The sequence below is a fragment of the Aethalodelphis obliquidens genome, unplaced genomic scaffold (genome assembly GCF_003676395.1).
Source record: "Aethalodelphis obliquidens isolate GAN/ISIS:26980383/991018 unplaced genomic scaffold, ASM367639v1 scaffold26, whole genome shotgun sequence".
In the NCBI taxonomy this organism is placed as follows: domain Eukaryota; kingdom Metazoa; phylum Chordata; class Mammalia; order Artiodactyla; family Delphinidae; genus Aethalodelphis; species Aethalodelphis obliquidens.
Window position 1 is genome coordinate 20,420,610 of NW_020837970.1, and position 25,785 is coordinate 20,446,394.

Here is a 25,785-nt window from a genome sequence, read left to right on the forward strand (position 1 = left end):
GTTTGTTGAAAGGGTAAAGCAGACAATGGCAAGGAAGGAGTCCTTGGCCCATGGAAAGCCCCAGGCTCGGCGGAGGAACTTACCAGACTCAACATATATTATTTCAAACATGGCTACAGGAAGCAAAGCCAACATGCCAAGACCCTGGAGGAAAAAGCTGACAAAGAAGGGAAAGGGAAACCGTGGGGACAGTTCAATTCTGGGAAACAGTATAACTGGTACTTGGGAGTCAGTTCCAGGGACAGGGCAAGGTCACCCAAGAGTTTCGCAGCATAATGGGCCGGGGGAGTTAAGGAGCCCCTGCACAGTCCCTGGGGGCAGGGTGCAAGTTGCCACAGAATGGAAATCAGCCCTAGGCAGGCTGTATCACGGGCATGGGAAGGGCTGTGTCAGCCCCATTTGACCACGGCAGGCCTGTGAGGATGGAACTGGCCTTTATTTCCATCACAAACCAGAGACATCAGGTTCAAAGAGCTTCCTGGTCTTTGCTCCTGACCACGAAGAGGCAGCTGGGTTCCAGGCAGACCACCGAGGCACAAAGAGACCTGGCACCAAGAAGCCTGGTGAGCTCTGAGTCTCTTCAGCCAATTCAAACACCCCTCAACGTTAACTCTAGGATGGAGAGGGACATGTGGAGACTTCACATTTTCTGGCAGGCCGCTATTCCGGATATGGCCTGCGGTTCAGGCCATGTCTGGAACAGGGGGGCCTCCCAAGTACCTCTCTTTAAGAGTATCACTGATAGATTGGTGGTCATCCAGAGAGAGAAACAGGACGTGCTGGGGACCAAAACCAGGAGGACAGGTCAAAGGACAAATGAATTGCTACCACTCTCCTGAACTCACGGAGCCCAGCTCACAGAGCAGAGGGAGCAGGCCTGTTCTGCGTGGTCCTTCAAGACAGAAAGGGGGCCAAGGGGTAAACGCTCTGGGGAACAAAGGACAGAGCAGGCAGTCCTTATCAGTGGTAAAACTTCTGTCCCAGGGGGTGACAAGCAGAAGACGAACGACCGTGATTGCGGATGCTGTGGATGAAACCTCTGGCAAAAGGACACAGCAGGAGCAGACCTCTGAGCAACTTCCCACTGAGACACCAGCTGAAGGATTGTTTTCCTGACAAAGTAGTCAAAGCACATGAAACCCACTCGCTCAACTTGGACATGTCTGCGACGTGCCAGGGAACACTGTGCCAGGGGAATGAGAGCTCGGGCAGATGGAGCAGCAGCTCGGGGGTTCGTGCCCTCTCTTCAGTATGAAAGCTGGGCCCTGTTTGTGTTGGTGGTGTTGTTTAGTATTGTTATTTAACTGCTCTTGTATTTACATCTTCAGGAGAGAGAAGAGGGCCCTGCCTCCTGGCATGGCTCTGAGGCCTGGATTCTGGCATCATTACAGAACAGGCGTCAAAGAGTGCCTGGTGAGACTAGGCCAGGGGAGGGACAAGAAATCTTTTGAAAGCCTTTGGGAGAGGGAGCGATGTGGAGGGTGAGCTTCCCCGACCTGCTGCCCCGGAAGTCCACCTGGCCCCTCCTGAGACCAGTCACCTCAGAAGCACAGCCTCTTCTGGCCACAGCTGTAACACAGCAGCCACATGGAGACTGGCAGCAGTCCTTGGGCACATCCTGAGGATGCCACACCCAAATCACCAAAGGCTCTGGGGGCTACCACTGGAAACTTCTGCCAAAATACCAGTGTGGGCATCACGCAGCATCTCAGGATGTGGATCTAAAATTCTCCACCCAGGGCTCAGAAGCAGGGACCAGCTGTGCTCCCTGATGCCACGGCACCAAAACCTGCACACTGCTTGCCCCACTGCCTCTACCATCTCAGATCAGCCAGAAAGGCCAAGCACTGGGCAAAGCAGAAGGTCGACCATCAGGTGTATTGGGGAGAGGAGGGATGGGGCACCTTCAAGAGTGCTTCCCATGGGCAGTGGCCTTGGCAGTTTGCTGGGGGCTCAGGAGGAGCAGGGAGTTCATGGGGCTCCTCCGGCAAAGATGAGCTCCAGGGCCGCTTGGATGTCCCCCCCAGTAGCTTGCAGGGCCCGCAGGCTCAGCTCATCATCCTGGATGCCCATGTCACGCAGCTGCTGCAGCTGGGGCTGCCACTGGCTCTGCAGAAAGACAGGACAGGCAGAAGCTGTTAGTTAGGCTCCTACAGTGACTTGCTTATGTCTGTCCTTTCAGGGGGAGAGAGAAAGGTGGGTTCCCCCAGTAAAGTTGCTGATGTGAAGTTCCATACAACACAGCACTTCTAGGAGAACTACAAGAGAGGCCTGAGGGTTTAGAGAACAAGTTACAGTAAAAGTCTTTCCAATAAAAAAGGGGAAAATGTAACATAAGGATCAAAAGAGAAATCACAAAGTACTCAATGTCTAAATTTCAAAAGATTAAGTTTCTTTCTCCTGCTGTATGTATAGACACACACACAAACGGGTGGGGGGGTACATTTTTAAATTAACTTCGCTTTTTACTATGATACACAGTGAAAAGTCTCGCTCTCATCTACTCCCCTCCCCACCCTGATAACGTATTTTATTTTCTTTGAAGAAATATGAATATATATTCCTATATTTACCCTTTCCTTACACCCCTCCTTTTTTTCCCCCAACATATTAATGTATCCTAGAGAGCTCCCTATGCCAATACATAAAGAACTTTTTAATAGCTGTATAACATTCCAACTTGTGGATGTCCTGAAATGCACAACTGGGCTGTTCCCAGTCTTTGCCATTACAAACAGCACTGCAGTGACTGACTGTGTACAAATCTCATCCTCTACGTGCACATACATCTTCAGGATAAATTTCAAGAAATGGGACTGCAAGGAATTACACAGCTTTAAGGGCCATCTGTACTTCCTTCTTCATGAATGGTCTGTTCATGTCTTTTGCCCATTTTTCTATGGCATTCTTGGTCCTAAACCACAAGAACTTCTATAGTTCAGGGAGGTTTTGCCCTTTGTCTGATACGTGCAGATTTCTTGCCCAGTTTGTTATTAGCTTTCAGACTTCGCTTGTTTTTTTTGTTGGTTGGTTGGTTGGTTGGTTGGTTGGGTTTGATTTGCTATGCAGCAACGTTCACATTTATTAACTCAAAATATCTTTTACTCTTTATACAATGGTTCCTCGATTTTGACTTTCAGCTACGAAAGTCCTTCTCTACCATAAGAGTTTAAAGAAATTTCATATTTTCAAAGCTTCATCAGTATCTCTATCCCATGCAGAAGGAAGTGCACACCTGAGGGAAAAGGCTGTGTTCACACTATGGGAAGGAGAAGGCAGTGGGGATGAAATGCAAATTCAGAGAAGTAGGCAGTTAAGGGTGAGGATGTGCTGGGCTTTTAAAAAACCGCACAAACCAACTCAAACTCATGTTACACGCCAGGGAGACACATGAAAGCTTCTGAGCTGCAGAGCAGAGTGAACAGGCATCGGGATGGGGAAGATGAAGGAACGGAAAAGACCAGCTGTCCACGGGTCCTGCTCCCGTTCCCCTCACTGTCCACCAGGGCCATGTGGGCTGCCGAAAACCACACGGGCCTGACCCTGTCTCTATCAATAATGGCTTGATGACCGTGGACAAGTTCCAGAAATGACCTTCATGCCCCAGGCTTAGTAGCAAAGGAAAGAGAGTGAAGCAAACAGCCTGTGCACAGAGGCATGCAGTACAATGTGGACACCTTGGGTCATGCACTTAGCTGTTAGCTAAGCTTCCACATTCCGCGAGGCAGGGGAGATGCTGTCACTCGCTGCTTAAAATCTTCCACGGCTCCCTGGTGACCACAGGACAAGACTAATCCCCTTACGCAGGCACCCAATGAGGCCTTCACACTCAGGCTCCTGCTCTCCTTTACTCTGGCTCCATCTCAGGATCTTCCCCACAAGGACACCGCCTTCTGGGCTTGCCTATTTGAGTTTTGTCACCTGTACCTCCACATTCACTCAAACAGGTGGCTGTGTCTACCTGGACACCATGTCCCCTCAACCAAACACCCCTTCCCTGTCTGGCTAACCTCTAACTAATTCTTTGACAGTCAGTCCAAACACCCCTTCCTCAGAAAAGGTTTCCCTGACCTAGGCCCTCACTTCAAGTCTGGGCTGGGCTTCTCGCTCTGTTGCTCCCTCACTGCAGCAACTGCCTGGCACCCCTCCACGGCAGGGATGAGCACTGGCTCGTCTCTACCCCAGGAGCTGGACCCAGGCCTGGTATATACATGCTCAAGGCTCAGTCACTGCTCACAGAATGGATGAGTTGTCTCTTCAATTAAAACTGCCACAAGTATTCAAGCCAGGTGGTCAGCGGAGCCAGGCCGTGGTCACTGGGTGCAGGAGTGGAAGCCACAGGGACAACTGCCCGTGCTGGGAGCATCCTCTCCTGTCACACTGCCACACCCCAGCTGTTCCTGGAGCAAAGCAGGCCAAGTGGGAAGGGCCTCCAGAGAGCAGAAGAAAGCTCAGTGTCCAAAGTAACTAAGAAGCCATGTGAACATCAGGAGTGGGGAAGACTGACCTGAAGGCTGGGCTGCCCGGAGGCCTGCAGCGCATGCTGGAGAGCTTGGCTGAAGAGATCATTGGTGATGGGCGTCCCTGACTGGACGCCGGATGACACCGGGGAGGTCCCTGAGGAATGGCCCTAGAGACAAACCAGGGTCAGCACCACGCTCAGAGACACCTCAGTCTCCCAGCACATACCCCCTGCTGTCACATCACCCAGGGTGCCCCTGGGTGCCCCACGACTGCCTCCCAGCAGGGGCCTGCATGAGACAACCACACAGAGGTACCCAAAAGCTCTCTACGTGGGCGGGAAAGGTTCTGTTCTCTTTTGCTCCAGGGAGATGGAATGGAGCCCCCGACCTAGCCTAGGACCCAGCACTGGGAGAGATGGCCTTGCAAGCTGGAGTGACCGTCACCAGGAACGCTTAAGCCTGTGACGTCTGGCCGCTTTCAGGAACAAGTAAGGGTGTCTTATGTGACGGAAGGCTCTTCCAAAGTGCTGGCAGGAGTTAATCAGGCCCGTGATGAAATCAGGCCCAGACTTCTAAGCCCTAAAGGCTGGTGACGGGAGGTCGCCTGAGCTGCAGCGGGAAACCCACCAGGCTCCAGGTAGAGGTCGGCTCAAAGCAGATCCAGCACCAGGATCAGCAAAGGTCAATCCATTCTACCACTGGGACCTTCTCCCTTAGGGGCCTGGCCTTGATCTTCGCGCCCTCTCTCCATACCTGGGTGCCAGGAGTTGGCGTGTGAGAGCTGCTCTCCGGAGTGCTGGCCAGGGCCAGGGCGGTGGCCAGCTCGCTCTGGGTGATAGGCCGGGGCCCGGCAGCTCCACTGTACCCCAGGGAAGCTGGGCGGGAGCTGGGTGTGCTGCTCGAGGGCGTGGACCTGGCGCTCTGAACAAGAGAGGCACCAAGAATCAGGGAAGCAGCCTGTGACGTTCTCAGATGAAGCCCACCCCCGTTCCAGGAACAGTTCTTGGGGAACCTCCCCAACCTGCCAGGTTCAGACAGCAATAGTATGACATAGCTGGGTCACCAAAGGGCCTCCGATCACCTCCCAGCTGGGGCGTGCCAGGTCCCAGGGAGAGGTGCATCCCCAGCGCCATCTCCCCCGAATGGCAGGCAGCCAGGCCACTTACTGGGTGAAAGTCATCCTCATCATCAGAGAGCCCTTCAAACAGGAAGCCACCTGGAGGAGGGAGAACAGATTTCAGGAGGAAGAACAGAGGCAGAGGCGCAGCTCCAGAATCTCAGCTCTAGTTACTCTCCAAATTCGTATTTTCATCTCTCCCCTTGGAAAATTACAGGACAGATGTACTCCTTGACTCAAATTGAGAGTTCCCAAGGAACGCCCTCTGCCAGCACTATACATAGCTGCTGAGTAAAGCAAACCCCTGGACCACTGCCCGCTCCCGAGGGGGCCTGCGTTCCACTGTCCTGGGGCTCACCTGGCATATCCCGGTACGAGCTGGAGGGCATGCCCCGGGAAGAGGAGTCGGCCCCCGGCAGCGGGGTGCTGCCTGCCACCGAGTGCAGAACCAAGACAATGGCATTGACCAGAGCCGGGTGAGCAGGCACTAACCTGAGATGGGGCAGGAAGAAACCCAGTGTGACTAAGAAGGAAAGAGCACCCTTGGCCATGACAGGAATTCTGGGTGCCCCTAACAACAATCAAGTCACCCACGCCTGCCCTTCAATTTCCCAGTCTTCAGCACCTCCCTCCAGTCGGCTTGTGCTCCTGCTGCTCTGTCCCCAGGAACAGAAAGGCCTTCACCCCCGGGCACCCCTGCAGATGCTTCACCTTCCCCTCTGGCAATGCATGATGGGACATGCACAGCCCAGGAGGCTCAGGGGTCAGTTTTTGGTCTGGACTCCACCACTACTTCACTGGGCAATCTTTGACAGGTCCCTTCTCTTTCCAGGCTTTGGCTGTTTTCTTCACTTGCAAATAAGGGGACACAACCTCTACTATCCCTTGCAGCTCTAAAATTTTGGGATGTACGCACCTGTGTTTTTCCCAGCTTAAAATCCTTCAAAGGCTCCCTAATATCTACTGAATGAGATCTAAAGTGAGCATGGCCTGCAAAGCCACCTCCCTCAGAACGCTGCTTCATCCCAACATCTCTGCATGCCCCCGCCCTTGGGCTTGTTATTCCCCCCATAGCCCTTGCTCCTTCTCACCTCCTGACACATTTAGAAGACAGATTTGGGGGATGGGCTGCAAGAGCAGAATCCAGGGCAACGATTAGGTTTCTGGCCCGACCATGAGGAGAGATAGGGGTCCCCTTAATAAGATGGGTATACTTACGTATCAAGCATGTTGGGATCAGCAAAGACAGAGAAGAGGTCCTTGTCCTGGAGAACCCCTGAAGGAGAACAGGGCTCACCTCAGAGACTGGAAATTTAGCCAGATCCAGTGGGGAGAAGAGACTTTCAGGCCTCAGAGCAACCGGCTTAACAGGGACGCAAGACTACAAAGCAGCCCTCACGAGAAGAGGGGGAAACAAAGCCCCAGCAGCACAACCACGTGCTCTCCATCTTGCTCCCTACTTGCCCCCGCACTTAGGTTACATGCTGTGTACCACTACACCAGCCTCTTTTCCCCTTATCTCTGGGTTCTTCCCTTATCCATCAAGGTGTGCAGGAAGTCTTCCCTGATGGCTGTGGTTTGGGCTAACAGCTGCCCTCACATGGCTTCCTCATAGTCTCATTTCTGATGTCAGGCCATATTTTCGCTGTGGGACTGACAACTCTTGGAGGGCTGGGTGTATGGAATACATCTGGATTATTCCCCCTCCAGCCACAAGACCAGTGATTCTTCACAAGATGGTCAAAGGTTCTTTAAGGTCATTGCCTCCTCCTGGTTTCTCCTTCTCCAACAGCTCCTATTTCCTTAAGCTCAGCCTTGCACTTACCAAGAGCAATGGGGTCACTGCTGAGGCCTGGGGTGGCCACAATGATCTGATCCAGAGATTCCTTATTGCTGAGCATCTTAAAGACCTGCAAGAGAAGTGGGGAGGGCTGAGCACTCCAACTAGCTCAATGCACTCAGCAAATACCCACACTCTGCTGAAGTACTTCCTCCCTCTAAGTGCTTGCACATACACAACCGCAATGGGACAGTAGCCCCAGGAAACAGATGAACCTCTTTTTTCTCTGAGATCATGGCTTACTGGAGGGGAAACAAACAATATAAAAGCAAGAGCACAATAAACCTTCAATCTCTGGTCTTTTCCCCCATTTACAGTTCTAGTGCTTCTAAAATAAAAGCTCTCATTAAAAGCCCAATAACAAAGGTTTCTCTAGATCCCAAAAGTCCTTTTCAATCTCCACACAATTACCATTTCACATTTATATATATTGGGAAGTTTGCAGCTGTATTAATCTTATTTATTTATTTATTTATTTTTTGCGGTACGCGGGCCTCTCACTGTTGTGGCCTCTCCCGTTGCGGAGCACAGGCTCCGGACGCGCAGGCTCAGGGGCCATGGCTCACGGGCCTAGCCGCTCCACGGCATGTGGGATCTTCCCAGACCGGGGCACGAACCTGTGTCCCCTGCATCGGCAGGCGGACTCTCAACCACTGCACCACCAGGGAAGCCCTGCAGCTGTATTAATCTTGATTATCGGCTCTCCTATAGAAAGACATCAGTGCATTTTCCCAGTCAGGAAATCCTGGTAAGGAGTGGGGGGCAGGCAGTTCAGCCAAAGTCAAAGAATGAGGCCCAGCAGAAACAGTATATGCATCCTTTGCTGTAACCATATTCATTCCATGAGGCCAATGTCAGGAGAGGTTGTATCATTATCATTAGAGGGAATCAACAATGCCTAGCTGAGAGCCTCTTTGGGGGAAGATAGGGCTCTACTGAGACCCACAGACATGGCAAAAACTCCCCAAGGAACTCTTGGGAGCCTTGGCAACCGGCTTCCAGCTCCCTCTCTACACCACTTCAACCCCTCTCCAGCAGTCCTGGCAAGCATCTCGCAGGGGGCTCGGCACATACTCACCGCCTCCCTGTAGGAGGAGCTGCTGTGCAGGGCAGTGTGCAGCACCCGGAACTCCCGCAGGGCAGCCACTTTGTCCACAGGTTCTGGGGACAAGACACTCAGTTACCCTACAACCCGGCCCTGCCCCTGCTGCAGACGCACAACATCACTTCAGCAAGTGCCCAGATGCAGGTTCCCTTCCCTCATCACCCCACTAAAAATGGGCACCCGATCAGAAAAAAAACATTTACGCCATAGATGTGAAAACTGCACTCTCATTTAAGTATCTTCAGTAGATAAACAAATTCAAGTTCCAGCAGAGGGGAATCTTACCACATGAAAGAGACTGTTCTGATCAATATCCCACTGCAGGAGTTCTAGACTTTTCACATTTGAAAAGGAGGAGGGTATAAGGAACTCAGCAGACTTTTGTGCAATGATTTAAAATAAGTGCTGCAAGCCATCTGAGCAATATGGAGCTATGTTGACACAATATGTTAAGAGAAAGAAATAGAACATAGTTGTATGCGCATTCTCTAGTAAAACTTTGTGATGTGTGTCAGTGTGCACGTGGGCCAAGGCTGGAAGGGAACAAGCTAGGGTGACAGGATCAGGGGTAACTCTTTTCTTTTGGATATTTTCTTTCAGGCCTCTGTAATATTATTTTGATTTAAAAAAAACAAATACAACAATGACCAAGAAAACACTGTACTCCTAGGGTTCTTAACAAACTCATCACATGTCCAAAAACAAGCATGTCACTGGGACTCAAAGCTCCTTTTTGATCTTTGGACACAATGACTCATATATATGGGAAAGTTTAGCAGTTGTCTTAGTTTTACTTGGTCACTTTACTATTTAGGACATCAGCCCATCTCACAGGTAAAGAAATGTGGGTAAAAGAAGGGGGAGTAGGCAGGAAGTCCACCCTCGGTCACACTTTTAAAAAGTGTGGTGACCCTCACCCAAAACGGCTACTTGTGATTATATGGACTGTGTACTGCCCAACTCCAGACGCACCATTCCCAGAGCAAGGTGAACAGCACCCCTAGGGTTCAGTGTGGCAACCACATCCTTACCTATAGCTCTAATCATGAGGGTTGTCTCTTTTGAAAAATATTCACCTCAAGTAAATTACCTAATTTATTCATTCAACAAACCTGTGCTAAGCATTTACTCCATGGTTTTGGAGTAAATCTTGTTTTGTGCAAGGCACAGGAATACAGAAAGTGAGAGTCCCTGCCATCAAGGAACTTAACAGTGGGAGAAATGAGACTGAATTAAACACACACACACAATTACAAAATACCACGCTGAGGACTTCAACAGAGGCACAGACCACAGCAAGGGCATTAGGAACATGGAGGCAGACAGCCATTACTGAGAGGGAGGCCCACACAGAGCTGCCTCCCAGAAGAGAATGTTTGAGAGGGATATTTAAGGTAAAGCAGATGTTTACTGGGAAGAGAAGGTATTCCAGGCCTAAGTGAGAACGAGTGCAAAGGCATGGAAGAATATAAGAGGTGCTTCAAAGGAACAGTAAGTCGTTCTTGGTGGCTGGAGCCCGGGGTACACACCCCTGCTCAAACAGCAGGCCTAAGTGAGATCCTAAAGGAATTTGTAACCCTCTGCAGAGAACCACCGAAAGGATCCAGGTGGGAAGGAAGAAACTGACACCTTTTCCTCCTACAGGATCTAATCTGGTGGGAGATAAAAGAAATGTGCTTGCTTTTGGAAGAACACTCAAGGATAAAATACCTAAAATGCTGTCACAAAAGTTTGTTTTCAAATCCAAAAGTTTATTTTCACCTCCCAACAAAAAGTCCGTTTGTTTCGAAAATAAATCTCCAGGCAGAAGGAGGGATGAAAAGGACTCAAAATCTTAAGCCCACAATCAGCTAAGAGTTATGCTTGTCTCTTTAACATCACTGGGCTAGTTTCACCCTTTGGAAGTGAGAGGCAGCCAGCTCAGTGGAAAGAACACGGGCTCTTGAGCCAGGAAAACCTGGATTCACATCCCAGCTCTTACATTCATTTTCTAAGCAGGTGACCTTGAATAAATACCTTTCTAACCCTCTTTTTCTTGTCTATAAAATGCTAATGCTGTTATCCTACCCTGCTGAGCCACTGTAATGATTAAATGAGATATCAAAGAGAAACAATCTGGCTGGAAGAAGCAACAAATGCTACTTTCCTTCTGTCAATCCCCTCCAGCCAAAGATCAGAGGGGTACACCTACAGTTGAGCAAATTGCGTTTACTGCTCTTACAGAGAGAATGCCACCACGAGAACCATGGGGCATCTCAATAAGAGGGAGGCAAAAGAACTTATAGGATTTGGGCTTTGGTTGGGTGACTTGGCGGGTGAAGTTTAAGGAAGCAGGGTTTTGCTCTGGATTAGAGGCTGTCAGGAAGTGGGGGTGATTTTATGATCACGTATCTTAATAATTCTTATCTAGAAGGAAGGAAAACTAGCGCAAGATGAAAGCTGTAATTGGTAAAGCAGCAGCAGTAATTCATAATAGCCAGGATAGAGGGATATTTGGTCATTTTTGTGGTTTGGACAATGTTCATGTTTTTGTCTCTGCTCAGAAATGAGAAGAATCTTGTTTTTGTCTTGATCCATTACAGCCCCGGAGTGAGTGGCCTTGTAGATGCTGGTGACCTGTGAAACTGTTCATGTTTCAAGGCCTAGCTGGAGGCCAGGCCAGCCCCCGGATGTCAGAGGCTGCCTTGCTCTCTCTCACTTCCCATCAGGGTACAAAAGAAGATCTCTTTGTCCTTTGTGTTTAGAATTGAAAAGAGGAAAAATTTCAAGCTGATAACCAGTCAAAGCAATCATGAACATTATTAAAATATGTCAAACTGCCCGTTTCTAACAAAGCTGATCTCTTATTCAGCTTAGCCTTATCTTTGGGGAGGCTTTTAAAACACAGAAGCAAAATTTAAATTCCAAGCAGCACCTTTTATTAATAAGTCAAAAAAGCATTAGAGGCTTTGTATGTTTTCTCCAAGAGCTACTTTCATACCACTCAAATATTTTCAAACTTCAGGAAAATAAATTATCAGTATAGCAGGAGTGAGGTGACTGAACAAATCACCGCCTGCAACAGTTTGTGCGAAGATTTGCTGACATGAGAGCACACTACAGCACTTAGAGGAAAGCAGGGAGTTTCCAGCTTTTTTCTAATGAGAACAACAACAACAATAACAAAAATACAAAGTTCACTCCCTAAAGGAATTTAAAGAGACACATCCTCCCCACCCCATTAAAACAGTGGGTAATGAACCTAAAAGTAGAGAAACAAATCCCTTTCTGTTAGTGGCACTGGCAGCAAGATCAAAATTGTACTCTGTTAATCAATGTGGTCTAATCCAATAAGTAATAAAGATATCCTCTATTATCATCTCAGTAAATCACCCCTTTGTTCCACCCAGGCCCTTGCGTCAAGAATACACACAGACCCTCCTTCCCTTGTAGATATTACAGAAGCCCTGCCTGTCTAACAGACAGCACTCTCTCACCTGGTTTCTGATCAGGCTCAGGCCAGGACTTGCGCAGAACATGGACTGTGGACCCAGGCTGAATGCCATAGAAGTCAAGGGTCTGATCATCTTTTAGCTTCCGGCCACAGTAGATCAGATCTAAAAAAAAAAAGAACTGTTCATTTATATTTTGCTCCTCGAAACAATTTAAATGATTTTTGTCCCCTAAGAACCTTATCTTGATTGGAAGATAGCTAGAGAATGATATATGCTTTTAAAAGTACTCTTACTTAATAAATACATTTTTAATTTTTTTTATTTGGCTGTGTTGGGTCTTCGTTGCTGCACGCAGGCTCTAATAGTGGCGAGCGGGGGCTACTCTTCCTTGTGGTGCGCAGGCTTCTCATTGCGGTGGCTTCTCCTGTTGCGGAGGACGGGCTCTAGGTGCGCGGGCTTCAGTTGCTGTGGCATGTGGACTCAGTAGTTGTGGCACACAAGCTTAGTTGCTCCGTGGCATGTGGGATCTTCCCGGACCAGAGCTCAAACCCGTGTCCCCTGCATTGGCAGGCGGATTCTTAACCACTGAGCCACCAGGGAAGCCCAATAAATACATTTTAATAACAACGGTTAGCGAGCACAAACTGATAAAACACAGAAGCTATGCAGGAAAACTCTATAGAGCTTAACACCATGGAGACTGCTCAATTTAAATGAATGGGAAAATGCAACAATAAAAAAGGATGAACCCCATATTTTTATGACTGAAAACACACTTTTTGCCAGCTTATACCATTTTGTCAGTTTATATGACATTGAGTTTGTAATATAATTTAATTATATTCACTTTCACTGCCGGGGCCTGGGTTCAATCCCTGGTGGGGGAACTAAGATCCCGCAAGCCACGCAGGGAGGGGAAGGAAGGGAGAGAGGGAGGGAGGGAGGAAGGGAGGGAGGGAAGAAGGAAGGAAGGAAGGAAGGAAGGAAGGAAGGAAGGGAGGGAGGGAGGGAGGGAGGGAAGAAGGAAGGAAGGAAGGAAGGGAGAGAGGGAGGAAGGAAGGAAGAAATTATACTTAAATTCCTTCTTCCTCCACTTAGAATGCCCTTGCCATCTGTCCTTTTTCACTGCCTTCCCTCTAACCAACCAACCAACCAAAAATCCTTCTAACCACCCCTTAATACCCAGCTCAAATGCCATATACTGAGGGGCTTTCCCTAGCCAGCTCCTCCTTCCTAACCTAAATTCTTTTTTTTTTCTTTTGGCTGTGCCAGGTCTTAGTTGCAGCACGCAGGCTTCTTAGTTGGGGCATGCGAATTCTCAGTTGCAGCACGCATGCAGGATCTAGTTCCCCGACCAGGGATTGAACCCAGGCGCCCTGGATTGGGAGCACGGAGTCTTACCCATTGGACCACCAGGGAAGTCTCCCTACCCCAAACTCTTGCTCTATCAGAGAAATAATTCAACAATGTCATAGTTAAGGAATGTTGTGATAAAGTAGCTCAGTATAATGAAGGACTAAAATGGCAACAATAGTTTCATTATGATTTGTGTTTCTATTCACCCAACAACAATCACTTCCATTATGATTTGTGTTTCCATTCACCCAACAACAATCAACTCCCTGGAGTGTTAACACTAGGAGACAAATCCCAAACTCTTAATTTACCCTTTAATTCCAGAATTATTCTCCCCCAAAAGAGATCAGAGCAGCAGCCCATCCTTAGTCCACAGAGACTCACCGATCAGTTCGGGGTCTGGAACAGACTCCTGGAGTTTGCCAGCAATGAGCTGCTTCAGAAATGAAATACTATAGCCTCCCAGTGAGTATTCCCCGAGCTCTGTCTCTGGCAACCGAAGAATAGATTTGGGGGCAAGTGGCTGGTCAGCCAGCTTCACCGCCAGGTGCCAATCTGAGAGAGACATCCTCTCTCTTTCGCGCTCTCTCTTTCTCCCTGTAGAGGAACAAAGCCTTAGTGGTTAAAGGACAGACCACCACCCTACACCGCCCCCACCCCACCAGGGGGCTGAATGAGAGGTAATTCAGGGTGACACTTGGAAAAGCGCAAGATGCAGCATCAGGAGGCCAGAACTAGAACCTGGGGTCCTCTCTTCACTCATCCTATGACAGACAGCAAGGGACTTCAGCTCTCTAAGCCTCAGTTTCTTCAGCTTTAAAGTGGACATAAAAATGTCACGCCAGGGGCTTCCCTGGTGGCGCAGTGGTTGAGAGTCCGCCTGCCGATGCAGGGGACACGGGTTCGTGCCCCGGTCCGGGAAGATCCCACATGCCGCAGAGCGGCTGGGCCCGTGAGCCATGGCCGCTGAGCCTGCGCGTCCGGAGCCTGTGCTCCGCAACGGGAGAGGCCACAACAGTGAGAGGCCCGCGTACCGCAAAAAAAAAAAAAAAAAAAAAGTCATGTTAATAGGAATGCTGTGAGGTTCAAATGAGATCCTCCAACACTCTCCCTTATGTACACTCCGTGTTTCTTCATCAACTCATGCTTTAACTACCACACAGCTTTACAACAAGCTCCCTGCCTCTGGCCTCTCCCTACCAAATATCCATGCTGCCACCCAAGCCATCATTTTATTTTTTATTTATTTATTTTCGGTACGCGGGCCTCTCACTGTTGTGGCCTCTCCCGTTGCGGAGCAACAGGCTCCGGACGCGCAGGCTCAGCGGCCATGGCTCACGGGCCCAGCTGCTCCGCGGCATGTGGGATCTTCCCGGATCGGGACACGAACCCGCGTCCCCCGCATCGGCAGGCGGACTCTCAACCACTGCGCCACCAGGGAAGCCCCCAAGCCATCATTTTAAAACACAGATCTGATCAAGTCACTCCTCTGGTTAGAATCCCTCCAATGACTCCAGACCACCTCTATGAATAAGTCTAAACGGCACAGCCTGGCTTTAAAAGACATTCACAACTGTTCTCTCTGCCAGCCTTCCTCTTCAAGAGCTCTGGGCTGCCCCACCCTCCCCAAGCCTGGATTCAAAACAAAGCTCTCCCCCACTTTATACCTCCACTCATCTGCTAACTCTGCATGTAACTCCTCTTCTCTCTTCCATCTCTAAGCAAACTCCCATCAAGACCAACCCAAATACAACCTCTCCTGTCCCTTCTCTCTTCCCTCTATTGTTGTCATATTCCCTCATGGCAAAGGGTTACAAATATCTATTTACTTCTCAATCTCCCCCGCATCCCATTCTTAGAGGCTCTTGAAAGCAAAGACCAGAATTTTTGGTCGCTACTGTCCCAATGCCCAGTACTTATGTGCCCAGAAAATGAATCAAAAACCTGAGGGAAGAACCTTGTAAGGCAAGATAAGCCCTTGCTATTATCATTATTGCTTCCAAAGTGGCTTCTTTGTAAGAGGAAACAAAAGGCTTCAGAGGCTGCCCAGCAGACCCTAAGGCATCCTCAAACCGTCCATCTCCAGGTTTATGGCAGGGAAGGAAATGGGGCTTTTAATCTACCATATCTCATTTAATCCTCACAACTGTTCCCTGAAACAGGAATTCTCATTTACATTCTACAGACAAAGGAACCGAGATTCAGAAAGGTGAAGTCAGTGGCCCAAGGTCACTGATAGTTTATATTGGGACAGGGACACTACCTTTTGAGTAACGACCCCACCGCTCCCACGGGACCAGCTAACTAGTCAACACACGTCGAGCCCGCGCGACCCAGGACCCAGCGCCCTCACCCGTCCCGCGGAAGGAACCCGGCCGCAGGGCCGCCGGTGTAAACACTCACTCAGGTCCTCTCGCCGGAAACAGGAAGCTCCGCGCTGTATTCTGGGAGTTGCAGTTCCTACTGTGGCCCCCGCCCCTTTATAAATAGGCAGCCTGCAAGTGGCACTAGTTGAAAAGCTTCCGATTCCAGGGAGGGCGTGGCTCCTCCGCGGTTTGAAAGTTCCGGCGCGAGAGCGTCTTCGTGCTTCCGTCGGAGAGGAGTCTAGAGCTGTCAGTGTTCCAAGGCGCGGGTCACGAGAGCGGGGCTTGGCGTGAGGTTTACAGCCCTGCGATTCCCCCACTGTCCTGGGACGCATGCAGAGTCCTTCGGTTACTCCGGGTCCTTACAGCGCCGCAGGTGGGAACTCCCACTGCCGGGCTCTTGGGCACATCGCGGACCCCGGATCCCCTCCTGCCTCGACCCTTCGCTCCCAGAGGGCCCTTTCCCGAGCGGCCTCTTCAGACACGCCTCAACCTTGCAGCCGTCACCAGAAAACGGCCAGCCTTCGGGTGAAGTCAGCCTCTTCTGTGCTTCTCGCCTCTGGCTTCTCGTGGCGACCCTACCTTTGAGGGCATACCAGGAGCCCAGCGATGACTTCCTCCAAAAGTTGGTTCGTAGAGAGAAGTTACCAAGCCGGGTTCCTCTTACGCCCCAGCATGCAATGGTGGGAATCAATTCGGGGAGGGCAATTTCCGCTGAATTCTTAGAGAAACTGCATACAGTATTCCCTTGGTATCCGCGGAGGCTTTCTCCCAGGACCCCCACCCCCCACCCCGTGGATACCAAAACCCGCGGATACTTAAATCCCTTATATAAAATGGCATAGTACAGTCGGCCCTTCGTATCCTCGGATGCGGAGCCCGCCGGTACCGAGGGCTGACTGTTAGATGCGCGATTAGAATAGATGGTGTTTGCACAGAGGTTAGGATTAGACAACTATTCTGACTAGACTCTACTCGAGGAATTAATTCAAGAACTAAGGAAAGCAAAAAACAAAAAAAAAAAACACAGGTGAATAAAAAAATAATGAGGTTGGTCCTAGCAACTAAAGTCTGATCCGGTGTGCACAAACGTAAAAGGATGACTCTGCAACGTCCCAATGTACAGCCTGGGGCAGCAACTGTGAGCAGGATAGCTTGACTGAGGAGAGCAGATAAACTGCAGGGTCTCGGAGGGCCTGACACTGGAGGCTAGTCACTCCTCTGCTCTTCTAATACGGGAGATTTTCACGAAAGTCTGTCACTAGGGTTCTTGCTGAACCCTAGGTTCCTCATAGTTGTCCCCAAAGTAACCTCTCCCCCATCCTACCCATTTTTAGATATAACCTCTTTCAGAAATCCTTCCTAACTATCCAGCCCTCTTTAAGCTCCTTCTTCTCTTATCTACTAAGGTACTTGCACCTGAACCACATACTTTAGTGTTTTATTAAACTTTGTTCAATACTGTGCCTTGACGGCCTGCCGGAGAAGACAGGGACCCTGTCTTCATCTGGTTTTCCTCATAGCAGAACTGAATATACTAGGTGCTTATGAGTTTCTTGTTTTGATTCATTTCATTATAAGCTCCATAGGAGAATAAGCAATGACTATCTTACCCTCCACTTTATCTTCAGCAGTTGACCAGGACCTGGCACATAGTAGGTGAGCAATAAATATGTGTTGAATAAAGAATTCATTTACCAAATGTGGCTGTCTTGCTGTAGCTTGTTGCCCCCAGGAAAGGAGGTACGCCTCTCTGAGTTCTGAATTGTACATTGTAATGATAAATTATTAAATGAGTAAATGAATGAAGGAATAACCCAGGACCGAACAGGTTCTTTGGGAACCAATTTACCAAATAGGTGCGGTGGCCAGATGCAAGGGTCAGGTTCTAGATAAAATTAGAAGTCTGGACACAAGACAAATGACCAGACATGGTAAAAAAGAAAGTGTCCAGGCCCAGTCCTTCCGTCAGTCCATATTTGGAGACTTATACCCTCATTAGCTTTCTCTGAGAAAGTGGTGGACAATTTCTCATTAAACCTTCAAGAGACTATTTGCCCAATCATTTGCTATTGGAAAACAAATTATGAGAGTGCATATTTGGGCTTCCCTGGTGGCGCAGTGGTTAAGAATCTGCCTGCCAATGAAGGGGACACGGGTTCAAGCACTGGCCCGGGAAGATCCCACATGCCGCGGAGCAACTAAGCCCATGTGCCACAACTACTGAGCCTGTGCTCTAGAGCCCACGAGCCACAACTACTGAGCCCAAGCGCCACAGCTACTGAAGCCTGCGTGCCTAGAGCCTGTGCTCCGCAACAAGAGAAGCCACGACAATAAGGAGCTTGCGTACCACAACGAAGAGTAGCCCACACTCACAACTAGAGAAAGCCCACGCACAGCAAGGAAGACCCAACACAGCCAAAAATAAAAGCAAACAAATAAATTTATTAAAATAAAAAAAAGAGTGTACATTTGCATTTTTAAAATAACTATAAAATTAATATGGGGATTTCTGGGTCTGGCAAGACAGCAAATGAAAATCATCTGCAAGTACTCCTGCTACAAACAAAAATGTATAAAATAATACATCTTAAAAATCACGTAACTGTGGTCACAGGAGAAATAGGAAATCCTCAGATGCTAGAAATGAAGAGGTAACTGGAAAAAAGCAGTGAGCTTTGGAAGCTGCTGAGCACCTTTCCAGAGAGAATAGTGGTCCTGGAAGCCTTGCTTGGAGACTTTTCTTTTAACACCAAAACACTGGGCTGGGCCCTTGAGCAACTGAAACTGATACCACTACATAAAGTTGAAACCTTTAAAAGATTTGCATGGTGGTCCAGTGGGTAAGACTGCACTCCCAATGCAGGGGGCCCAGGTTCGATCCCTGGTCAGGGAACTAGATCCCACATGCCACAACTAAAGATTCCGCATGCCGCAACGAAGATCCTGCGTGCCGTAACTAAGACCCAATGCAGCCAAATAAATAAATAAATAAATATTTTTAAAAAACTAAAAGATTTGCCTCCTAAGTAAAAGGGCAGAGTACAAAAAACCAAAAGCCCAAACCCATGCATCAGCACTAAGAGAAGATAAGAAAAGTTCTCTGCTTGCTATGAAGGCAGGTCAGTGAAAGGGGAGTTGATGTGTGAAAGAACAGTCTTCCCTGAGAATTTGAAACCCTAGACCTGTACTTTGTGTAAGTTTGCGGCCAAACTTTCCCAGAAATGTCCAAAATTGGTCCCTGGGTCTGCATTTTAACATACAGTTAAACTAGGGCATTCTATTAGATGAGAGATTCAGTGGCAGGAGGAAATGTGTAGTCAGTGACTTTTGGGTGAGTGAAGTTGACTAGCTGGCCTGCTTTTTTATTAAGGGAGAACAAGGCAAATAACATGTCACTTGAGGTCTACAATTTAAAATTTTTAATCCAGTTCATTCTTTTACAGAAAGCAACAAAAACCAGATCTGTATGAATAAAAAATATAAAAACTAAAGACATGAAAATAAAATAAGTTAGCATGCTCAACGTTACCTTTGTTTTGTTTTGGCCATGGTGTGTGGCATATAGAATCTTAGTTCACCAAACAGGGATCAAACCCGTGCCCCCTACAGTGAAAGCGTGGAGTCTTAAGCACTAGACCGCCAGGAATGTCCCTCAAAATGTTATCTTAGGTATTTTCTCAAGTTTTGTTAAGTCAACTTTATTTAGAAATAATTTACATACAATAAAATGTATGCTTGGGACTTCCCTGGTGGCGCAGTGCCACAACTACTGAGCCTGTGCTCTACAGCCCGTGAGCCACAACTACTGAGCCCACAACCACAACTACTGAAGCCCGCATGCCTAGAGCCCATGCTCCACAACAAAGAGAAGCCACCGCAGTGAGGAGCCTGCACAGTTGCAACGAAGAGTAGCCCCCGCTCGCTGCAACTAGAGGAAGCCTGTGCGCAGCAACGAAGACCCAATGCAGCCTAAATAAATAAACAAAATAAATTTATTTTAAAAAAAAAGTATGCTTAAAAGGAATTGGTCCTGGGGTTCTTGGTAAAGCAAATATAAATCCTTTTTGGAGCAACACTACCAAAACTCATGCCATCCAACAGGAAAGAAGAAAGCTAAACTGAAGATTGCACAAAAAGAATTAACAAATATTCATGGAAGAGAGAGCAGAACAAACAAGTCACAACACCAAAAATGTTAGATATTAGGGAGTCAATTTAAAAAGATGTAAAATAAGCATGAAAATATTTATTAAAGTCACTGAAGAAGCTATCAGGACTTTAAGAAAGAATAACACATGATAAAAAAAAGAACAGGCAGATTTGAGAAGAACCAAAAAGAACTTTTAGAAATAAGAAGTACTGTCACTAAAATTAAGAACTTAACAGATATAGGTCCTTGTCAAAAATGTATATTGTGAATATCTTCTCTCAGTTCGTGGCTTGTATTTTTATTCTCTTAATGGGATTTTTTAAAAATTTCTTGAAAGTCTAATTTATGAAATTTTATTTTGATGGGTAGAGCTTTTTGTGTCCTATTTTAAAAATCTCTGCCCTAGGGCTTCCCTGGTGGCGCAGTGGTTGAGAGTCCGCCTGCCGATGCAGGGGACACGGGTTCATGCCCCGGTCCGGGAAGATCCCACATGCCACGGAGCGGCTGGGCCCGTGAACCATGGCCGCTGAGCCTGCGCGTCTGGAGCCTGTTGCTCCGCAACGGGAGAGGCCACAACAGTGAGAGGCCCACATATCGCAAAAAAAAAAGAAAAAAATCTCTGCCCTAATTATGGAGATATTTTCCTATGTTTTCTTCTGTAAATTTCATCTTTCACATTTAGGTCTATGATTAATTTCATATTAATTTTTATGTATAAAGTGAGAAAGGAATCAAGATTCTTGTTTTCCATAGGGTATCAATTGATGAGAACTACTTTTTTTTTAATCCCATCCCCACTGAATTTTACTGGCAGCTTTGTCATAAATAAGGTGACTGTTATCTATTGGTCCATTTCTGACTCTATTCTGTCCCACTAATGTATTTGTATATCCTTATGCCACTAACTGTGCAACTTGATTTCTGTAGCTTTAGAGCAGGTCTTGGCATCTGGTAGCATAAGCCCTCCAAATTTATTTTGCTTTAACATGGCTCTATCACTAATAGAGGACAATTGTTAACTTTTTTAATGTTTCTAAAAATATAATTTTATTGAATTAAATAAATTTTGTATTCAACAAAATTTAGATTATACTGCATATGTTAGTAAACTGCATAATTCACTTAACTTGAATATTTCCCCATGTGCTCAAATCGTCTTTGAGAATGTGATATTTTAAAATACTTTTATTTTAAAGTAGTTTCAAGTTTACAATAAAGTTGCAAAAATAGTATGAAATAATTCCCTCTTAACCACCCAAAGTCCCCAACTGTTAACATTTTATAACATTTACCTTATCATTTTTTCTCACCCTCTCTCTGTATATATTATTCTCCCACCCCCATCCCCAAGCTGTTTGAAAGCAAGTTGTAGATATGATGCCCCATCACCCTTAAATATTTCAGTGGCTATTTCCTGAAAACAAGGACACACTCTCCTACCTACCACAGTACAACCCATTAGAATCAAGAAATTAATACAGTTCTACCATCTAATCCACAGATGTAATTTAAATGTCATCAACTGTCGCAGGTAGGTGGAGACTGATCACCTCACTGCTGTTTTCATAAATTATTTGGGAGATTTTCACAAAGTTGGTCATATCAGTCATTAACCCAAACACTTTTGGTTTCTTTTAGTGGTGAATAGTATTCAGAATCCAAGTCTGGGTGTGTTTATTGTCCCTGAGATGTCATTATTTCCAGTTCCTCTCAGTGGATAGACCTATGAAATACATATTTACACACACAAACCCATTCATCTATATTTCTGTTTCATATATATGTTACATATATGAAATAATATGTATATGTTCTTTTTTCATTAATTTTTGTTGGAGTATAGTTTGTTATATATGTTCTAATACCAATACTTCAAATTCCAATTCAGCCCTACATAGTCTTTTCTAGTCTTCCCCTCCTCTATAATTTTACCTTTAGTCTCCAAAATGGCTCCCATTTTCCACAATATATTTACCTGCATTTGCTTATATTGAAAACCATGGTAACCATCACAGTGGAGCCTCTTCAACTTGTGGCTGAGTCATTTTAACACTTAACCTAAAATTTTCTAATCATTGCCTTACTATCTGGCATGACAAGAGTTCCAGGCTCATCTTTACATTTCCTGCCCCAAACACAACAATGAGCCATTTCTTCAAAAAGCTCAGATGGGGACTTCCCCAGTGGCGAAATGGATAAGAATCCGCCTTCCAATGCAGGGGACACAGGTTCGATCCCTGGTCCGGGAAGATCCCACATGCCGTGGAGCAACTAAGCCCACGAGCCACAACTACTGAGCCTCCGTGCCACAACTACTGAAGCCCGCACACCTAGAGCCCATCCTCCACAACAAGAGAAGCCACCACGAGGAGAAGCCCGTGCACCACAAGGAAGAGTAGACTCCACTCGCCGCAACTAGAGAAAGACTTCATACAGCAACGAAAACCCAACACAGCCAAAAATGAATAAAATTAAATCTTTATAAAAATAAATAAATAAATAAAGCAATTATAGGGCTTCCCTGGTTGCGCATGGTTAAGAATCCCCTACCAACGCTGGGGACACGGGTTCGAGCCCTGGTCCGGGAAGATCCCACATGCCACAGAGCAACTAAGCCCAAGTACCACAACTACTGAGCCTGTGCTCTAGAGCCCATGAGCCACAACTATTGAAGCCCGCGCGCCTAGAGCCCGTGCTCCACAACAATAGAAGCCACCGCAGTGAGAAGGCCACACACTGCAAGGAAGAGTAGCCCCTGCTCACCGCAACTAGAGAAAGCCTGCGCAGCAACGAAGACCCAACGCAACCAAAAATAAGTAAATAAAATAAATAAATTTATAAAAAATAAATGAAGCAACTATATACCAATTTTTTTTTATACCCCAATTTAAAAAAAAATTTTTTTTTAAGGGTACAGTACACTAACAGGTCCGAACTGAATTGCAGTTCCAGGTTCACATGTGAACAAACCTTCACCCCTCAGTGAACCAGAGATTCTAGGGATCCAACAGGCTGAGGTTAACCCAGGGCCAAATTGAACATTCAGGGCAGTTAGCAAAGTGTTGAGCTTCATAGCCTGAGCATATACATCTCTACACGTGGATTAGAGCCTGATCAGCTCTAAAGGGGACGCGGGGGTGGGCGGAATAAAAAAAAATTTTTTTAATTTAAAAGCTCAGATGGGTTTTAGTGGGAAATTGAATTTCAAGAACACAATCTGGGCACTAGGGATGCTTATTTCTACTGGATTGGTCATTATTTCTAAGCTGCTTCAGTGGAGAGAGCTAGGGAGAGAGATAGATCTATATCTATATATAGATCTATGCTTATAAAGATAGAAATAGAGGGCTTCCCTGGTGGCGCAGTGGTTGGGAGTCCGCCTGCCGATGCGGGGGGCGCGGGTTCGTGCCCCGGTCTGGGGGGATCCCGCGTGCCGCGGAGCGGCTGGGCCCGTGAGCCATGGCCGCTGGGCCTGCGCGTCCGGAGCCTGTGGTCCGCGGCGGGAGGGGCCGCAGCGGTGAGGGGCCCGCGTACTGCCAAAAAAAAAAAAAAAAAAAAAAAAAAGATAGAAATAGAAATAATTTATAGTGCTACTTCAAATTCAAGACTACAGGGGTTTATGTAACCTTTTGTATATTACATGTTTCTTTCCTTTTCCACACTGAGAATCCTAGTTCTCAAGAAAATAGGGGATTCCCACTAGCTCTTTTACACATGGTAGTATATTTAAAACCTAATCTCCCAATTCGTCCCACCCTCCCCTTCCCCCACTGTGTCCACATGTCCATTCTCTACGTCTACGTCTCTATTACTGCTTTACAAAAAGTTTCATCTGTACCATATTTCTAGATTCCACATATATGCGTTAATACACGATATTTGTTTTTCTCTTTCTGGCTTACTTCACTCTGTATGACAGTCTCTAGGTCCATCCACGTCTCTGCAAATTGATATTTTGTATACCAAATTATAAATATATTTTATACTCTGCTATCTGGAAAGGTAGGAAGCGTGGCGCAAGTGGCGGGACGCAAGATTAGATGCTGCCTGGGTGAGTGAGGAGTGTGCGGCGCCGCAGGAAGTGCGTGCAAATGGCTCTGCGGGTCCCGGGCTGTTCCTACGGGGAGGGGAGCGTGTGGGTCTGGGTGAGTGTGTGAGTGTGCAAGCTGCCACGCTAGAGAGAGCTGTAAGGCTCAAAGTACGCCGGGAGCCAGTAGCCACAGCACAGGGGCGACTCCTCTTCCCGGGGCATGCCCTCCAGCTCGTACCGGGATATGCCAGGTGAGCCCCAGGACAGTGGAACGCAGGCCCCCTCGGGAGCGGGCAGTGGTCCAGGGGTTTGCTTTACTCAGCAGCTGTGTATAGTGCTGGCAGAGGGCGTTCCTTGGGAACTCTCAATTTGAGTCAAGGAGTACATCTGTCCTGTAATTTTCCAAGGGGAGAGATGAAAATACGAATTTGGAGAGTAACTAGAGCTGAGATTCTGGAGCTGCGCCTCTGCCTCTGTTCTTCCTCCTGAAATCTGTTCTCCCTCCTCCAGGTGGCTTCCTGTTTGAAGGGCTCTCTGATGATGAGGATGACTTTCACCCAGTAAGTGGCCTGGCTGCCTGCCATTTGGGGGAGATGGCGCTGGGGATGCACCTCTCCCTGGGACCTGGCACGCCCCAGCTGGGAGGTGATCGGAGGCCCTTTGGTGACCCAGCTATGTCATACTATTGCTGTCTGAACCTGGCAGGTTGGGGAGGTTCCCCAAGAACTGTTCCTGGAACGGGGGTGGGCTTCATCTGAGAACGTCACAGGCTGCTTCCCTGATTCTTGGTGCCTCTCTTGTTCAGAGCGCCAGGTCCACGCCCTCGAGCAGCACACCCAGCTCCCGCCCAGCTTCCCTGGGGTACAGTGGAGCTGCCGGGCCCCGGCCTATCACCCAGAGCGAGCTGGCCACCGCCCTGGCCCTGGCCAGCACTCCGGAGAGCAGCTCTCACACGCCAACTCCTGGCACCCAGGTATGGAGAGAGGGCGCGAAGATCAAGGCCAGGCCCCTAAGGGAGAAGGTCCCAGTGGTAGAATGGATTGACCTTTGCTGATCCTGGTGCTGGATCTGCTTTGAGCCGACCTCTACCTGGAGCCTGGTGGGTTTCCCGCTGCAGCTCAGGCGACCTCCCGTCACCAGCCTTTAGGGCTTAGAAGTCTGGGCCTGATTTCATCACGGGCCTGATTAACTCCTGCCAGCACTTTGGAAGAACCTTCCGTCACATAAGACACCCTTACTTGTCCCTGAAAGTGGCCAGACGTCACAGGTTTAAGCGTTCCTGGTGACGGTCACTCCAGCTTGCAAGGCCATCTCTCCCAGTGCTGGGTCCTAGGCTAGGTCGGGGGCTCCATTCCATCTCCCTGGAGCAAAAGAGAACAGAACCTTTCCCGCCCACGTAGAGAGCTTTTGGGTACCTCTGTGTGGTTGTCTCATGCAGGCCCCTGCTGGGAGGCAGTCGTGGGGCACCCAGGGGCACCCTGGGTGATGTGACAGCAGGGGGTATGTGCTGGGAGACTGAGGTGTCTCTGAGCGTGGTGCTGATCCTGGTTTGTCTCTAGGGCCATTCCTCAGGGACCTCCCCGGTGTCATCCGGCGTCCAGTCAGGGACGCCCATCACCAATGATCTCTTCAGCCAAGCTCTCCAGCATGCGCTGCAGGCCTCCGGGCAGCCCAGCCTTCAGGTCAGTCTTCCCCACTCCTGATGTTCACATGGCTTCTTAGTTACTTTGGACACTGAGCTTTCTTCTGCTCTCTGGAGGCCCTTCCCACTTGGCCTGCTTTGCTCCAGGAACAGCTGGGGCGTGGCAGTGTGACAGGAGAGGATGCTCCCAGCACGGGCAGTTGTCCCTGTGGCTTCCACTCCTGCACCCAGTGACCACGGCCTGGCTCCGCTGACCACCTTGAATACTTGTGGCAGTTTTAA

The 25,785-nt window shown here is 48.1% G+C and overlaps 2 protein-coding genes across 4 annotated transcripts; one reads left to right on the forward strand and one right to left on the reverse strand.

The window, feature by feature from the left end:
• Positions 1–1,859: 1,859 nt before the first annotated feature.
• On the reverse strand, positions 1,860–16,250 carry UBL7 (ubiquitin like 7). 3 transcript variants are annotated; one of them, XM_027123596.1, is made up of 11 exons: positions 15,719–16,250; positions 13,700–13,912; positions 12,002–12,121; positions 8,499–8,581; positions 7,406–7,490; positions 6,799–6,856; positions 5,939–6,072; positions 5,630–5,679; positions 5,217–5,384; positions 4,508–4,630; positions 1,860–2,109 (listed from the first exon to the last, which is right to left on the reverse strand). In XM_027123596.1, exons 1-11 carry the CDS (start codon positions 16,011–16,013, stop codon positions 1,972–1,974), a joined length of 1,467 nt encoding a protein of 488 aa, XP_026979397.1. In that variant the 5' UTR covers positions 16,014–16,250; the 3' UTR covers positions 1,860–1,971. The 3 variants fall into 3 exon arrangements, with proteins under 3 accessions (XP_026979397.1, XP_026979398.1, XP_026979399.1); XM_027123597.1 differs by having other exon boundaries at positions 15,669–15,749; XM_027123598.1 differs by lacking the exon at positions 15,719–16,250 and adding an exon at positions 15,579–15,681.
• Positions 16,251–24,068: 7,818 nt separating this feature from the next.
• On the forward strand, positions 24,069–25,579 carry LOC113629239 (ubiquitin-like protein 7). The gene is made up of 4 exons (XM_027123599.1): positions 24,069–24,112; positions 24,372–24,421; positions 24,667–24,834; positions 25,421–25,579. Exons 1-4 carry the CDS (start codon positions 24,082–24,084, stop codon positions 25,562–25,564), a joined length of 393 nt encoding a protein of 130 aa, XP_026979400.1. The 5' UTR covers positions 24,069–24,081; the 3' UTR covers positions 25,565–25,579.
• The last annotated feature ends 206 nt before the right edge of the window (positions 25,580–25,785 follow it).